Here is a 17,626-nt window from a genome sequence, read left to right on the forward strand (position 1 = left end):
CACCAAATCTAACGCTACGTTCACACTGCAAGGCTTAATGCTCAATTCGGATTTTTTTGTGAAATCCGATTTTTTGTGAGGTCGTTCACATTAACAAATATATGCGACTTGTATGTGATCCTCAGTATGAACGAAAAGCGACCTAAAAGTGTTCCGCATGCGCATTGCAGGATACGACGACGTCACACGCAGTGAGCATGGCCAGTGTTTACGGAAGTAAAACCGCTCGGTTGCGGTATGACCCATCCAATCTAGCTTGAATAGCTGCATCCCCCCAAATGGAAATCAGCTCCCTAACCTCTGCGTCCTTCCATTGAGAAGATTCAGAACCTTCACAGCCCGAAGCGTCCCTCGCATTGATGTCATGCGCAGGGGCGCAGATACGTTTTTTGAACTGGGGGGGACAAAAAACTGGGGGGGACAAAGCTGCCAGCAAACCAACCCCAACCCCGATATGCCTGTCAAACTTGTTGTGGGTTACCATAGCAACCAAGCTCGAGCTCACAACCTGTGCAGTCTGCGCAGCTCAACCAACCGAATATCAGTCTTTGTTTTGCTTTATGTGAGTTGTTGCAACTATGTATACACTGCTGTGCACCTCAATAAACCGAATGGTAATTAGTCTTTTGATTTTCCGTGAGGTTTGCCTTATGCAAAGAAAGACAGCATAGACGTTTTTTCCTCCCTATAAGTGGGGGGGAACGAACGAAGTGAATTTAAATCTGGGTGGGACGAATCCCACCCGTCCCCCCCTCTATCTGCGCCCGTGATTATGCGCCATGTTGTTGTAACTTTTTTTGAGAGACCCGCCGCCTACTTCAGCGCAGAATAGTGACATTTGTGGCTTGTTGATGACGTGTAAGTCGGATGAATGCGACCTGGCGGTTCAGACTGAAGTCGCATATGAAAAGAGCGGATAGGAATCGGAATTAGGACCACATATCCAAACGGCCTGGGTCGGATTTGAAAAAATCGGATCTGTGTCGTTCATATTGTCAATAAAAGATCGGATACAGGTCACATATGGGCGAAAAGATCGGATTTGAGTCACTTCAGCCTGCAGTGTGAACGTAGCCTAACAGTCTATCTTGGCTGAGCAGCTGAGTTTGAGATAAGTTTTAAATTTCAAGTTTCTTCTCTGAAGCCATGTTTAATGCTAGTAAGGTTTCACTTATTAGCTTTGTTCTGTGTTTTACTGTCCTCTCTGAGATCTGGTCAAAATGACACGATTAGGGCTGCGTGCCGGTACTGTGTACCGGTACTGTACCGTGAAAATCGATTCGGTACAGGTCCAAAATACCGGATCATGAAGTACCGGTACTGTACAGATATAAATTTACACCAAGTATCTGCTTATTTTGTGACTGAAGATGCGTAAATCCTACCACAAAGATGAAAATTTAGCACTGGAAAAGACGTAAAATGCCGCGCTGAAACTTGAAATCAGAGCCATCTTTGATTTGAGATCCTCTCGCCACAGTCTCACGAGACATTGCGAGAGCTTGGCTGATCCAGCGTTCTGATTGGTCAAAAAGACTCAAAAGCAGGTCAGCCATTTTTCCTTTGCTGGCATTGGCAGTCTTTGCTGCTTTGTGTAATTTTGCCGCGTAAGTTAAAGGCCGCGGACTGCGCGTAGTCTGTAGTACTCTAGTGTAGTTACTTCTCGCTGTGAGACAACTTATGACTTTTTGTCCCAAGTTAACTATAGTGTGAGACTGAGAGGGTGACTGAGAAGTGAGGTAGGAAACCTAGTTATGTTCGGTTTTCTTTGAATAAAGATACTGACAAGTTGTCAACAGTTTATTAATGTTTCTGTCATTATTAAAGAAGTTCAGAAGAATTTGTCAAATTGTTCAGGTACAGGTACAGGTCCGGACCTGTACCTAAACCTCTGTACCGGTACCTGTACCTGATGTTACGTTTAGGTACGCAGCCCTAGACACGATATAAAGCAGCTTGAAAACATCGACACATGAAAACCTTCACATTTTCTTCTTACAAAGTGTGATATTACAGCCCCTATACAAGACAGGGATTTTTCTGATCGTTTAGAGTTTAAATTATGCAATACAGTTTACATTGTGTGATTACAGTATGAAGACTTGTGGATGAAAACTTTGAGATGTTTTATGCCCGAGGTTTGCTTCATTAGCTTTAGTTGCGAGGTTATTGTTGCGAACAAGTCAGGAAAGCTGATAGACGCTTATACTGCATTTCATTGGCTTTGTACCTGTACTCTGCACAATGATAATAAAGTTGGATCTAATCTAATCTAGATACCAGTTTAGCCATGTGAAAAACACATCACACATGCGAAAAAGACATCACGCATCTCGCCCCCCACCCACACGTCATTGTCTAGCTCGGTCATAAAATAACAAAATAAGTCCACGTTACGAAGATAGAGTGTTATGGCCCTATTTTTTCTTCTGCTTTTCCTATATTAATTTTCATGAGGGGGCGGCACGGTGGTGTAGTGGTTAGCGCTGTCGCCTCACAGCAAGAAGGTCCTGGGTTCGAGCCCCGGGGCCGGCGAGGGCCTTTCTGTGTGGAGTTTGCATGTTCTCCCCGTGTCTGCGTGGGTTTCCTCCGGGTGCTCCGGTTTCCCCCACAGTCCAAAGACATGCAGGTTAGGTTAACTGGTGACTCTAAATTGACCGTAGGTGTGAATGTGAGTGTGAATGGTTGTCTGTGTCTATGTGTCAGCCCTGTGATGACCTGGCGACTTGTCCAGGGTGTACCCCGCCTTTCGCCCGTAGTCAGCTGGGATAGGCTCCAGCTTGCCTGCGACCCTGTAGAAGGATAAAGCGGCTAGAGATAATGAGATGAGATGAGAATTTTCATGAGAGGTTTTAAAAGTCCATGACGTTGTAATTTTACACATAACTTTATACATAACTAACAGTATTCTATCCACATTCACCGGATATGAGCAATCGTGCACTCTGATTGGCTACGCTACTACTAGGCTATCAGCTCATGTACCGTGAGTAGAGAAAAACAAAGTGGCGGAGCGCATCAAGTCAGATACATCACTCTGTTATCAAGTATTTAAAAGAAACAGAAATAGCTAACAGAATATAGCCCCCCCCCCAACATCTCCTGTTCCACATTCCAGCCAAGTCGGTGGCGGTAATGCAGCTATAAGTTGGTTTGCCAACCGCCAAAAAAAAAAACCTAAAGAAGAAGAACAAAAAAATGGCAGAGCGTGTTCCTGAACCAACCGAGGACGAAATAAAAACTCTACTCGAAAACAAAACCGTAAAAAATACAATAAAAAAGCAACAAAATATGGAATAAAAGTACTTGATGGTAAGAACGTATCTTTTTTATTTTTCAATAATTATTATTATCGCGTTTTTCACAAATTGCTCCGGTCATTTCGCCGGTTTGTTTACATCCTAAGCGGAACTGATTTTGTCGGACATTTTGTACAAAGTTTTTATTTATCGAATTTGCAAAAAATAAAAATGCCCTGTTTCTCAAAATCCAGTGAATGTGGATAGAATAAAACAGTTATTCCACTCAATCTCGTCGTACATGGCTTATTGAGGTTTTTCACCCACGTGACCAAGTCATGTGATGCATCGTTAGGCTGCCATTTTGGACGTCACGGCTCGAATCAGTTTGAATGCGAGGAAGGCGACAAATGAAAAACATAAAAGAAAAAGGAGCGAGATGCAGAAAACACCTTCACTATCCAGCGACGTAGGGCATTTACAGGGCGAGCAGAGGGAGAGGTATTTGCAAAAATTGAGGTTAGCAGGCTTAGAGAACGACGTTTACCTGCTTCCACCAGGATTGCTCACTGACGTACGGAAGTACACGAAGCCCTCATCTTTACCTGACTTCGGCCCACATGATCTGTAGACCTATGTCGTTAAAAACCCATCGCCATACACAGGTATTGATCTGAAAGCGTATAAGAGTTTGGATACCTACAAATATTTTGTGTCAGGCTGGGTAACATGCCTACATCAGCGGGTCGTCCCTGGAGCCGGTGGTCGCCATCTTATTACAGCTAAGGTTTGTTCACATTTTCATTTACTTTCGGTCCTCAGGATAAACAAAATGTTATTAAATGTCATTGAAATAACTTCTTAGTCTGTTGAGACATGGCCCGTTATAAATTTGCTGTTACCAGGCAATGACCAAGAACTGTATTATTAGGGTCGGTGTCTGTGTTGTAGCAGTGTACTAGCAGCTAGCTGTTAGCACTAGCTAATGTCAACAACATAGCTAGTATGTTACTGTAGCAATGTTTACATTCAGTCATTTGGATGACTGTTAAAACCTTTCAGTCTCAAGTTTTTCCTTTACTGTATTTACTAGTTTACTGTAATTATGATCCGGCAGCTATTTACACCAGATCCAGTGTAAATAGCTGCCGGAGCGCGCTCCGGCTTGCTCCCCCTCAAATTAACCAGCGCGCTCCGGCTTGCTCCCGGAGCACTCCGGGAGCAAGCCGGAGCGCACTGCTTAATTTGAGGGGGAGCAAGCTGGAGCGCGCTCCGGAACCTCGGCCGGAGCACTCCGGGAACAAGCCGGAGCGTGCTGCTTAATTTGAGGGGGAGCAAGCCGGAGCGCGCTGCTTAATTTGAGGGGGAGCAAGCCGGAGCGCGCTCCGGCAGCTATTTACACTGGATCCGGTGTCTGTAACACGTTTTTTTTTTTTCAAGCTGGTTCTCCCTCTCTGTCTGCAGCGTTAGTATGTAGCTTGACCTTCAAAATGGCGGACACCGGGGCGTCACGTGACCCTGTGACGTCAGGTGAAAAACCTCAATAGACAACTCGGTGCTACGCGCCTCGTCGGCTATCACCTCATGTACGCCTACATTTCGTGGAATAACTGTGAAATATCTTTATTACCCTCCAAAAGGGGAGGAGGTGGTAAGGTAGTGGTGGGTGCATTCTTAAAAATCCATACTGTTTAATATATAAGATTTGAACTCCATTATAATCGGAATCAGTTCTAATACACAAGTCCATCTTAAAATGTTTTAACTCAAAAGCTCTAACTCAAGTCTGAAGCGGATGCAGATTGATACTAAACAATGTGTTCGGGTAGAACTTACTTTGGCATCAGCACAGCTGTGTTTTCTTTAGCGCCGTGATGTCTTTTGTCTATTTTTTATGGATAACTGGGTGTCATATCCAGACCATTTCTGTTATTTGGTTGCAACATTAGCCTTATAGTTCCAGTGCATAATATTAGGATCCAGCCATGTCTTGACTGATAGATTACATTTGAGATAAAGTGGAAATTGAATAAATGTAATTTATGAATGAATTATTCTTTAAAGGTGAATAATTTACCGTGCTGGATGGAGAGCTCTGCTGAAGTCTGCTAGTCATACACACGCCTGACGTGTCAACTGACTCAAAACGGATAGTGAGTGAGTGAGGTGAGTATTTTATGCACGGTAATGACAATATAAGTGATGTTATCCCATACGTGTCAACCTATACGGAACGTCCGTATTTTATATGGATTTGATTCAATAAATGTAGTACACGGGCGTACAAATAAAGTTATACGGATTCTTTAAAAAAACTTCAATATTTATTTAGAGCTATAATCAATTCCCACGATGATAAAAGAGCGCATAACATTTACAAACGTACTGTACATCACAGAAAGCACAGACAGCCAGTAAAGTCTTATGAAATCGCGCGTTATCTTGTGGTAGCGAGACTTCGTTCCACTTTTGATCATGCGCACACCGCATTGTGAGAATCCCGCCAACCGGGAAGTAACATTTTGTTTGAAAAGCGTATTTCCACCTGAGCGACTTTCAATAGCGACTGAAAAGATTCTGAATGGGCACTCCGGCAAAGAAATTCAAAACGCAATACAGCGGTAGGTTTCTCCCTGAATGGAAGGACCTTTTCAATGGCATAATCCAACCGGCAGCCTCCAAAAACGAAGAATACGCATACTGGCGCCATAATGGTGCCAAATCAGAAACATTTGGAATTGGCAAAAAAAGCTGCAACTGAGTACAATGACCAACATTAATTAGCTCCAAGAGTCATTAGACAGTGTTACTTATGTTTGGCTCTTGAATGTATATAATTTGTAGCATTGTATATTATGTGAATAAACCTTTGCGAAATTCGTTGTTAGTTATAAGGATTTTGTGTGGTTTATAAGGATTTTAACGGTTGCTTATACAGATTGAGATCCCTAGAGGTTGAAAGCTATGTTATACCTGCAGCAACATGTCTCCAGGCTCAATTCGGCCGTCAGCTGCTACGGCGCCACCTTTCATGATGGAACCGATGTATATCCCTCCATCTCCTCGGTCATTACTCTGCCCCACTATGCTGATTCCCAGGAAATTATACTTCTCTGTATGAAAGAAGAATGGAAAGTTCACCCATAGCACGCACACACGGTGACTTTCATCAGTGTGACTGTGAAAAGGCTCTGATTCAGATGATGAGTCAAAAACAAGGAGACATAAGATCTTACCCATGTTGAGCGTAACTGTGATGATGTTGAGGCTCATGGTGGAATCGGTTATGCTGCTGAAGGATGAGGACTGTCATAAGAAGACACACACACACACACAAAAAAAACCCTTTAACGATTCCTTTCTGGAATGCTCATGATGTGTCACTCCTGTTCGGCTACACTAACTCTGCTTCAGTCTGTTTGAGAAACTCACCCTGTCCATTTTAGCCACTTTCTGTCTCCGTCGTCGGCGCTTGTGCCTGCGCATGAGTTGAGTAGAAGTACTCTGCTCCGTGGAGCTGCTCAACCTGAACAACAATGCGAAGGAGAGATACAGTTATCCCTCCGCAATACAGGTACAAATGACTAAGAAGTATTTTTATCCTTGACTTGCAAGTGACGTCAAAGCGAAATAGAATCCCCAGATGTCGGCCATGTTGGTGGATATACAAATGCAGGGTCAAGCGTCATTCCATACAAGACACACCGTACAGTGGTGCTTGAAAGTTTGTGGACCCTTTAGAATTTTCTATATTTCTGCATAAATATGACCGAAAACATCATCAGACTTTCACACAAGTCCTAAAAGTAGATAAAGAGAACCCAGTTAAACAAATGAAACAAAATATTACACTTGGTCATTTATTTATTGAGGAAAATGATCCAATATTACATATCTGTGAGTGGCAAAAGGATGTGAACCTCTAGGATTAGCAGTTAATTTGAAGGTGAAATTAGAGTCAGGTGTTTTCAATCAGTGGGATGACAATCAGGTGTGAGTGGGCACCCTGTTTTATTTAAAGAACAGGGATCTATCAAAGTCTGATCTTCACAACACGTGTTTTGTGGAAGTGTATCATGGCACGGACAAAGAAGATTTGTGAGGACCTCAGAAAAAGTGTTGTTGATGCTCATCAGGCTGGAAAAGGTTACAAAACCAACTCTAAAGAGTTTGGACTCCACCAATCCACAATCAGACAGATTGTGTACATATGAAGGAAATTCAAGACCTTGTTACCCTCCCCAGGAGTGGTCGACCAACAAAGATCACTCCAAGAGCAAGGCGTGTAATAGTCAGTGAGGTCACAAAGGACCCCAGGGTAACTTCTAAGCAACTGAAGGCCTCTCTCACATTGGCTAATGTTAATGTTCATGAGTCCACCATCAGGAGAACACTGAACAACGATGGTGTAGATGGCAGGGTTGCAAGGAGAAAGCCACTGCTCTCCAAAAAGAACACTGCTGCTCGTCTGCAGTTTGATTAAGATCATGTGGACAAGCCAGAAGGTTATTGGAAAAATGTTTGTGGATGGCTGAGACCAAAATAGAACTTTTTGGTTCAAATGAGAAGCGTTATGTTTGGAGAAAGAAAAACACTGCATTCCAGCATAAGAACCTTATCCCATCTGTGAAACATGGTGGTGGTAGTATCATGGTTTGGGCCTGTTTTGCTGCATCTGGGCCAGGACGGCTTGCCATCATTGATGGAACAATGAATTCTGAATTATACCAGCGAATTCTAAAGGAAAATGTCAGGACATCTGTCCATGAACTGAATCTCAAGAGAAGGTGAGTCACGCAGCAAGACAACGACCCGAAACACACAAGTCGTTCTACCAAAGAATGGTTAAAGAAGAATAAAGTTAATGTTTTGGAATGGCCAAGTCAAAGTCCTGACCTTAATCCAATCGAAATGTTGTGGAAGGACCTGAAGCGAGCAGTTCATGTGAGGAAACCCACCAACATCCCAGAGTTGAAGCTGTTCTGTATGGAGGAACGGGCTAAAATTCCTCCAAGCCGGTGTGCAGGACTGATCAACAGTTACCGCTAACGTTTAGTTGCAGTTATTGCTGCACAAGGGGGTCACACCAGATACTGAAAGCAAAGGTTCACATACTTTTGCCACTCACAGATATATAATATTCGATCATTTTCCTCAATAAATAAATGACCAAGTATGATATTTTTGTCTCATTTGTTTAACTGGATTCTCTTTATCTACTTTTAGGACTTGTGTGAAAATCTGATGATGTTTTAGGTCATATTTATGCAGAAATATAGAAAATTCTAAAGGGTTCACAAGCACCACTGTAGTCACGCATGCACAACTCTCTCTGTTTTTCCGCTGCTTTAAGCGTTCTTTTAGCTCTGCCATATCTTTGTGCTGTACATGGTTGTGGTCACAACAGTACTCGTGACCGTGGCATGTTCCGATTTTTTAGAATTGCGTCCATGATTCGGAAAGAGGGCGAGGAAACTCTGAGGCTTAGTACGGAGAGGAGATGAGCATGACTGAACATCATCAGGGCTGATCTAACAGAGGCTAAAACCAAAACAGCTCGTGTTTGTAGTGATCATTTTATCTCAAGTGAGATTCAAAAGCTCTCTCGATAATATCATGGAAGAATTTTATTTCGTGTTGCTAGAATCTTGCTATAAAATGAACGTTCTCTTGTCGTGGTTCACTCGGTCGTTGTTATAATTTTATAACTATAAAATTGTTATAATTTTCGAGCGGTTGACCTGAAATAAATTGAAATGTGATTTGTGAGCCATAAAGCTAGAAACTTGTCAAAATTTCACACTTTGTCTGTTGTTTACGCATAGAAGTAAACGAAATGCAAAAGAAGCCTTAAAGTGCATATTCTGGATCAATTTCGGGGTGTTTTATATGAAAGTATGTCTCTTTACACACTCATCCAGAAGGGTAATTTTGCACAAGGCCATCTGTCTACAGCAGAAAAAAAAAAATAACAAAACGCGTCTGGAAAAATCCCAAGGGAGTCTGGAGCCAGATTCGTGACGTCACGTGCGGAAGCGCCAGCAGGCTGCGCGAGCTTTGCACGGTTTCAGTGCACAGCCTGTGTAGACCAAGCGCTCCCATTTCTCTCCCATTGTCCGGTCTTTTGGGAAACGATGAGTACTAATCCCATCAAGATTGGTGTTTTTTTTTTTTTTAAAGATATTTTTTGGGCTTTTTTCACCTTTATTGGATAGGACAGTGTAGAGACAGGAAATGAGCGGGAGAGAGAGACGGGGAGGGACCGGGAAATGACCTCGGGTCGGAACCGAACCCGGGTCCCCGGATTTATGGTATGGCACCTTAGCCACCTGAGCCACGACGCTCCCAAGATTGGTTTTGCCCAACCCTCCTACGATACATCTGTTAACCATTTTAATAATTACGCGATAACGTTGAAGAAATTTGCAGAAAATCACCAGGTCGTTTTCTCATCAACAAACCAGCGCTGACGTAGGATTCAGTAGGAAGCGTCCCGCACGCAACATCACGAAAATCAATGTTTGCCAGGAAATCCAAATGCCAAGTTTTTTTCAGAGGCAGACCAATTCGCCTCAAATGGCTTGATTTCAACTGAATTTTTCTGGTAAAGGTAAAGAAAATTGCAGAGAATGCAGAATGTTACAGATATTTGACCGAAGTTTAATATAAAATAGGAGAATTACATCGATCTTGCTCCTGAATTTACCCGTGATATGCACTTTAACTTACCCTTGCAAATACAACTGCTTTGTCATTGCTGACTGGTTTAATTAGTAAGGTATTTACTCATCCAGAGAACTGTGGGTGGTAAAAGAGAGCAGCTGGACTTGCTTGAAGATTCCTGAAGACGTTTCACCTCTCATCCGAAAGGCTTCTTCAGTTCTGTCTGACTAATACCCTGTCCACACTAGGGATTTTGTACCGATACGAAACTACTTTCGTACCGCAACACCTGTCCACACTAGCAACTATACCGGTACTGTAGCGGTATAACTGTATCGGTACGAAACCCACAAATGTATGGGTTTCGTACCGGTACAGTATTGGTACTGAAGCGCTTCGCTGTAGTGTGGACAGATGAAGCGGTTCTGTATCGATACAAATATAATGCGCATGCGCAATGAACCATTCCTACGTCTTCCGGCAATACGCACGTGCTTTCCAGCTGTAAATAAAACGTCAAAATGGCTCAAAATGACCGTGGAGCTACATGGAGCAAAGAAAGGGGGGAAAAAGGAGGGAGGAAGAGGGGAAAAGGGAGAGAAAGGGAGGGGAAGAGAAGGGACGAGGGAGAAAGGGAGATGCGTTTTCTTTGTTGCTTTCTCAACTGCTTCGTGCGTTTTATACAATTCGACTGAATAAATGACCACCAGAAATACAGACTGTACATTGACAACAAAAAGCACACACACGTTGTTTCATCCGCCATTGTTACGGCGCCCCCTAGGGTCCAAAGGACCAGAGCGCCAAGTCTGTTGTATAAATGTTGGCGCTCTGGTCCTTTGGACCTTAGGAGACGCCGTAACAGCCATATTCTCGGAAGGAAGTTACTCGGTAACTACGGAAACATTGCGTGCACTTCAACTACCGTGAAAGAAAACCGCAAACATTTCTCGCTAGTGTGGACAGATGCACTAAACTGTACCGGTATACTTTGTATCGATACAGTTATACCACTTTCGTACCGGTATAAGTGTGAACACAGCATAATAGGGAGTATCAGGTATTTATCCTCTCATGGATGAAAAGCGATCCTAAAGTGTCGTTGAGCCATCCTGTTGGTGTGTGGGTCACTGGGGGCTGGGTGTGAACGGCCTAGAGAGTCGTTGGGGTGATCACTGGGTTGTTGGTTCTCTCCGTCCTCCTGTGAGTCACTGAAAACAGCTGGGTTTTGGTGTGCATTCAGTTGTCTGGGAAGTGTGCCTAGGACTGCATTGTAGGTGGCTGATAAATGGTGTCTTAGACCACCACCTCTGTTCAGTGAAGGCCGTTCCAGGTTGACAAAAATGGCTTCTTTAACTCCTCGCTCATACCAACGATCCTCTCTGGCTAAAATGTGTACGTTGCAATCCTGAAATGAGTGTCCTTTGTTGTTAAGATGAAGCTAGACAGCAGAGTCCTGGCCTGAGGAACTGGCTCTTCTGTGCAAGCAAGTCCAGTTGCTCTCTTTTACCACCCACAGTTTACTATGACCTGGATGACTGAGAATCTTCACAGACACTCATCCAGAGACAAAGAAGTTATAGATTTCCATGGACTACCAAGCCTTCATTTGAGATTTGTTGGCCCATGAAGTCTGCCAAACCAGACAGAACGCGATATCTGGGTACTCGATGGTTGGTATAAGCGTCTTATCCTCAGAAAAAATCTGACTTTTTAAAATAATATGGGTCAAAACTACACATATCTATCTTCTCTTTGTATCGAATCTTTGCTCGAGCGTTCAAATCGTGGTAATACTGAGAAAACTCAGCATTGTTTACAGAAACGCTTTCAGAGGCTGCCATCCTAGTTGCTTTGTATATCCACCATCATGGCGGACGCTCATGACGGAGCACATTTTGATCACGTGGTTGCAAGTCATCTGTACTAGAGGTCTGCGCGGGTCGGATTTTTCAGTCCCGCTCCCGCCCGCATTGTGCAGTCCCACTCCCGCCCGCGCCCGCAAAGAATTATGATTTTCAGTCCCGCTCCCGCCCGCGCCCACAAAAAAATGATGATTTTCAGTCCCGCTCCCGCCCGTGCCTGCCATATTTTGTCCCGCTCCCGCCCGCAAATCCCGCATGATGCAGATGTTCGCGTTATTTCTCAGGAAAGTTCTTGTCTTGACACAGCGTGATGGTGCCTCGTCCCCTACTTTGAGTGGATTTCAGCATAAATATCTACAGCTCATGTTGTTATTATTTACCTTGTTTCTGAATTCAGCATGTAGTGTCTCTAATAATAATAATTAGTGCTGTCAAACGATTAAAATACTTAATCACGAATTACACATTTTTATCATATGAGAAACCATTGTAATTCTCTGATCAGCATAAAAAAGTGAATGGGCTTGCTTTGTACCAATGGTGTGTTTTTTTTTTTTTTTTTCTTAATTGCAAAGCAGATCTAGTAAGAGAAGTGAATTGATTTACCGGTTGAGTTAGTCTACAACTTTAATCAGAGAGACATGTTACACAGTGACGGTAGGCTTGACTCAATGCTATCCCAGAAATCCTTCCTGTAATATACAAATTTGGCCGCCTCTGATTGGACAGCCAAATTTGCATATTACAGGAAGGATTTCTGGGATAGCATTGAGTCAAGCCTACCGTCACTGTGTAACATGTCTCTCTGACTAAAGTTGTAGACTAACGCAAGCCGTAAATCACTTCACTCATAGTTCTCTTGCTAGCTGGGTGTGAACTGCGAGTCATTAGAGTGTTCAAAGGATTTCCCGTTAGAGTGATCAATGGCAAATTTAAGATGCTATTCTTCTGGCAATCTAACTCTCTCTGCAAATTTAGACATCTTAAAATGTTTTTATTAATGCCAAATAAAATATCCAGCGCAAATTATATATGATAGACATAAATTAATAATTTATACATTTTATTTCAAACACATTTTTAGTTAGCGGGACTGCAGCTTATCACGGCTCCCGCCCGCGCCACATATGTGCACTTCCGGTCCCGCCCGCGCCCGCAATGAGCTTTCAAAATTTGTCCCGCGCCGCACTGCTTTGCGGCGGGTCCCGCGGGACTCCCGCGGGAGTGCAGGGCTCTAATCTGTACAACTGCGCTGCTGAATTCTTGATTCTGACTGGCCAATAGGACTGAGGTTTTGCACTGTAACTTGTTTTGCAGACACTTGACTAACATTAAATGTTACTATAAATGAATAAAATTATGATAGCATAAGTGTGATGTGTCATATCCATGTTATTTAAACAGTACTGGCAAATTACTGTAGTATAAGTGGAATAAAACCCTTGCTGTGCTTGCTGTTACTGGAAAATAATCAACTTCAGAGTGGTCGAAGTAACTCTGCTTTATGTTGGGTTGCAACACATCATCTCATCAATTATTATTTTCCTACACTAGCACATATTCCTTACGTAATACATATGGTGTATTCGGGTATAATTTAATTACAGATATTACATAATGATAATCTACAGCTCTTGAGTAAATAAGTGCTGGGAAAGACTGACCTGCTGGCATCCTCATCTTCCTCACTGTCGATGAAGGAGCTGGACTCCAGCTCGCTGCTCATCATGGAGGTACTGTCATAGCCCATGGCTGAGTCTCGATTAACACGCTCGGCCTTCGAGTGGCCATTTAAACGCGGGACTGCGAGAAACACACACAGCGTTTATTCTCACAGCAGATAGTGCAACCACACACAAAACACAGGAACAGCAGGACTTGGAGATTCACAGAAAGTATTCACAAAAGAAACGCAAACAAATCAGTCGTGATGAAACTTGTGACTGAGGGCAATAACGCTGGCAACTAAGGACAGACATACTGTAAAACGGACAAATTATGCTTATGGATTCCTTTAAAAAGATCTCTAAGTTTTAGACTTAAACAGAAGCTTCGTAATATAGTCTTACTAAAATCTGTAATTGTAACAGTTTCAACTCCGTACTTTTCGTATGAACAATTTATTTTCATAAGCACACTGGTCTCAGTATTTATATATTTATTCAACAGAACACAGCTGTAGTGATTCAAACCGTTGTATAGCAGGCATCAGATGATGAACAATGGCACGTGAATCTCAATACTTAACAATTTCAAGATACATGACATGTATTACGATATTTAGATGGATGAACAAAGTACTACAGAAACAGGCCTGCATTTTAAAAAAGCAGAAAAATTGTGTTTTTATAAAAATAGTATTTTTATTTGATGCACACAAACATGCATCATTTAGAAAAAAGGAGTAGAACATTTTTTTAAATGGTCGAAAAAGAAATTTTGCTGTTATTCAACTGTCTACTATAAGTGATTTCTGTGTCTGTCAGTCCTAGCGAAGGAGGCGTGGCCTCTGTGACCATCAGTACTCATAAAGGACACATGGCCTCTGAGCCGGTCAGGACCAATAAAGGAGGTGTGGCCTCTGTGCCTGTCAGTATAAATAAAGGAAGCGTGGCCTCTGTGCCCATCAGTAATAATAAAGAAGGTGTGGCCTATGTGCCTGTCAGTACCAATCAAGGAGGGGTGATTTCTGTGCCTGTCAGTACCAATAAAGGAGGTGCGGTCTCTGTGCCTGTCAGTACCAATCAAAAAGGCGTGAATTCTGTGCCCATCAGTACCAATAAAGGAGGCGTGGCATCTGTGCCCATCAGTAATAATAAAGAAGGTGTGGCCTATGTGGCTGTCAGTACCAATCAAGGAGGTGTGAATTCTGTGCCTGTCAGTACCAATAAAGGAGGCGTGACCTCTGTGCCCATCAGTAATAATAAAGAAGGTGTGGCCTATGTGGCTGTCAGTACCAATCAAGGAGGTGTGAATTCTGTGCCTGTCAGTACCAATAAAGGAGGCGTGACCTCTGTGCCCATCAGTAATAATAAAGAAGGTGTGGCCTATGTGGCTGTCAGTACCAATCAAGGAGGTGTGAATTCTGTGCCTGTCAGTACCAATAAAGGAGGTGTGACCTCTGTGCCTGTCAGTAATAATAAAGAAGGTGTGGCCTATGTGCCTGTCAGTACCAGTCAAGGAGGCGTGAATTCTGTGCCTGTCAGTACCAATAAAGGAGGCGTGGCCTCTGTGCCTATCAGTATAAATAAAGGAAGCATGGCCTCTGTACCTATCAGTAATAATAAAGAAGGTGTGGCCTCTCTGCCTGTCAGTCCTAATCAAGGAGGCATGACTTCTGTGCCTGTTAGTACCAATAAAGGAGGTGCGGTCTCTGTGCCTGTCAGTACCAATCAAGGAGGTATGAATTCTGTGCCCGTCAGTACCAATCAAGGAGGCGTGGCCTCTGTGCCCATCAGTAATAATAAAGAAGGTGTGGCCTATGTGCCTGTCAGTACCAATCAAGGAGGCGTGAATTCTGTGCCTGTCAGTACCAATCAAGGAGACATGGCCTCTGTGTCCATCAGTAATAATAAAGAAGGTGTGGCCTATGTGCCTGTCAGTACCAATCAAGGAGGTGTGAATTCTGTGCCTGTCAGTACCAATAAAGGAGGTGTGACCTCTGTGCCTGTCAGTAATAATAAAGAAGGTGTGGCCTATGTGCCTGTCAGTACCAGTCAAGGAGGCGTGAATTCTGTGCCTGTCAGTACCAATAAAGGAGGCGTGGCCTCTGTGCCTATCAGTATAAATAAAGGAAGCATGGCCTCTGTACCTATCAGTAATAATAAAGAAGGTGTGGCCTCTCTGCCTGTCAGTCCTAATCAAGGAGGCGTGACTTCTGTGCCTGTTAGTACCAATAAAGGAGGTGCGGTCTCTGTGCCTGTCAGTACCAATCAAGGAGGTATGAATTCTGTGCCCGTCAGTACCAATCAAGGAGGCGTGGCCTCTGTGCCCATCAGTAATAATAAAGAAGGTGTGGCCTATGTGCCTGTCAGTACCAATCAAGGAGGCGTGAATTCTGTGCCTGTCAGTACCAATAAAGGAGACATGGCCTCTGTGTCCATCAGTAATAATAAAGAAGGTGTGGCCTATGTGCCTGTCAGTACCAATCAAGGAGGCATGACTTCTGAGCCTGTCAGTACCAATAAAGGAGGCGTGGCCTCTGTGCCCATCAGTAATAATAAAGAAGGTGTGGCCTATGTGCCTGTCAGTACCAATCAAGGAGGCATGACTTCTGTGCCTGTCAGTACCAATAAAGGAGGCGTGGCCTCTGTGCCCATCAGTAATAATAAAGAAGGTGTGGCCTATGTGCCTGTCAGTACCAATCAAGGAGGCATGACTTCTGTGCCTGTCAGTACCAATAAAGGAGGCGTGGCCTCTGTGCCCATCAGTAATAATAAAGGAGGTGCGGTCTCTGTGCTTGTCAGTACCAATCAAGGAGGCATGGCCTCTGTACTTATCGGTACCAATCAAGGAGGCGTGGCCTCTGTGCCTGTCAGTGCCAATAAAGGAGGCGTGGCCTCTGTACCTGTCAGCCCTAGTGAAGAAAATGTGATCTATGTGTGCGTCAATACCAATACCAGTGAAGGAGGCATGGCAGTTTTCTCTATTGAAAATTATTTGTTTGTATAAAACACCATATTGCACTAAATCTTCCTGCATTATTGTAGCTTTCAAACATCTAATCACTGAGATATGTATTAAATCTCACAAGCAGTTAATCACTCATCTACTAATGGGGCATGAAAGGATGTGCAATCTTTAAATGCTCTTAACCCATCTCAGTAAAAGCATACATACAGAGACAGGCTCGTGGCTGTGGCGCAGGGTGGCATCGTACACGCTGGAAGGGTCTGAGCAGATGGCAAGGACGCTGCATTCGACCAAAACACTCCAACACTGTCGTCATGTCCATTACTTCCTTGAGTTTCTCTAGCTGCATAGCACACTCTCACCACACCCCAAACGCACTTTGAGGGCTGAAGCACGGCTGATCTAACCACTTTCACATTTCAGTGCGTCACTGTCCACTGCTTAAACGCCCTCAGTTTGAAGAAAATAATCCATGTTGCACAGTCCGTGGGCCTTAAAAAAACACAGTAAAGTATGCCTACAGCTGTGTGTGAATAAGTCTAACCTTTACGTCTACAATAAAAGGATTACTCTCAAGTCTTCTGGGAAGTCCATTCATTATCACTGGCCTTATTCATCCTCCATGGCCTGCTTTCACCAGTTAGCTCTACTTCTTATCTGCAGTGGAGGTGCTGAGAAAAAGAGACAGATACGGGGAAGGAGGAGATGTAATCAAATGTAATCATAGCCCCCTGTAGGCTTGGAGAAACAAATGGCTGCCTGGAAATTATACGTCGATATCTGTCCTAAGCATGGCTTTCACAGCTTTAGCTTGCATCTTGCTTGGCTTGCTGCCGAAATTATTGGTATTATATTTCTTGCAACAGTCAAATCCACAATAGACCCTGTACTAAAGGCTCAGCATCATGACTGTTCCGTCATGTTCATGTTTAATGATTCGAGTTAACTGTATGTCCAAAAAGCATCATGAAAAAGGTGAACATGTTCATGATACGAATATGCCCACTACTACAACGGCTACAAGTACATATCCACTACTTTTACGATGAGTAATAACACAGTATTCGGTGATGTAATTTATGACAATATCGATCCTATATTACATTACGATACTGCCCAACCCTAACAGAGACGGTTAGAAGCTCGTCACAATCAATTCTCCTTTAAGAATTAGCACAACTATTTATTATTAAATACTGTGTTATTATTCAAATAAACCAGCACATC

At 43.3% G+C, this 17,626-nt stretch overlaps 1 protein-coding gene across 1 annotated transcript in view; it reads right to left on the reverse strand.

Moving 5' to 3' along the window:
- The window catches only part of dvl1a (dishevelled segment polarity protein 1a), a 211,324-nt gene that overhangs the window by 17,737 nt on the left and 175,961 nt on the right, over positions 1 to 17,626 (reverse strand). The window contains exons 5-8 of the mRNA XM_060938375.1: positions 13,432 to 13,570; positions 6,672 to 6,765; positions 6,476 to 6,545; positions 6,213 to 6,352 (exon numbers count right to left, since the gene is read on the reverse strand). Coding sequence (XP_060794358.1) covers positions 6,213 to 6,352; positions 6,476 to 6,545; positions 6,672 to 6,765; positions 13,432 to 13,570 — 443 coding nt within the window. The remainder of the gene's footprint in view (positions 1 to 6,212; positions 6,353 to 6,475; positions 6,546 to 6,671; positions 6,766 to 13,431; positions 13,571 to 17,626) is intronic.

This window comes from Neoarius graeffei, chromosome 13 (assembly GCF_027579695.1).
Source record: "Neoarius graeffei isolate fNeoGra1 chromosome 13, fNeoGra1.pri, whole genome shotgun sequence".
NCBI classification, from domain to species: Eukaryota; Metazoa; Chordata; class Actinopteri; order Siluriformes; family Ariidae; genus Neoarius; species Neoarius graeffei.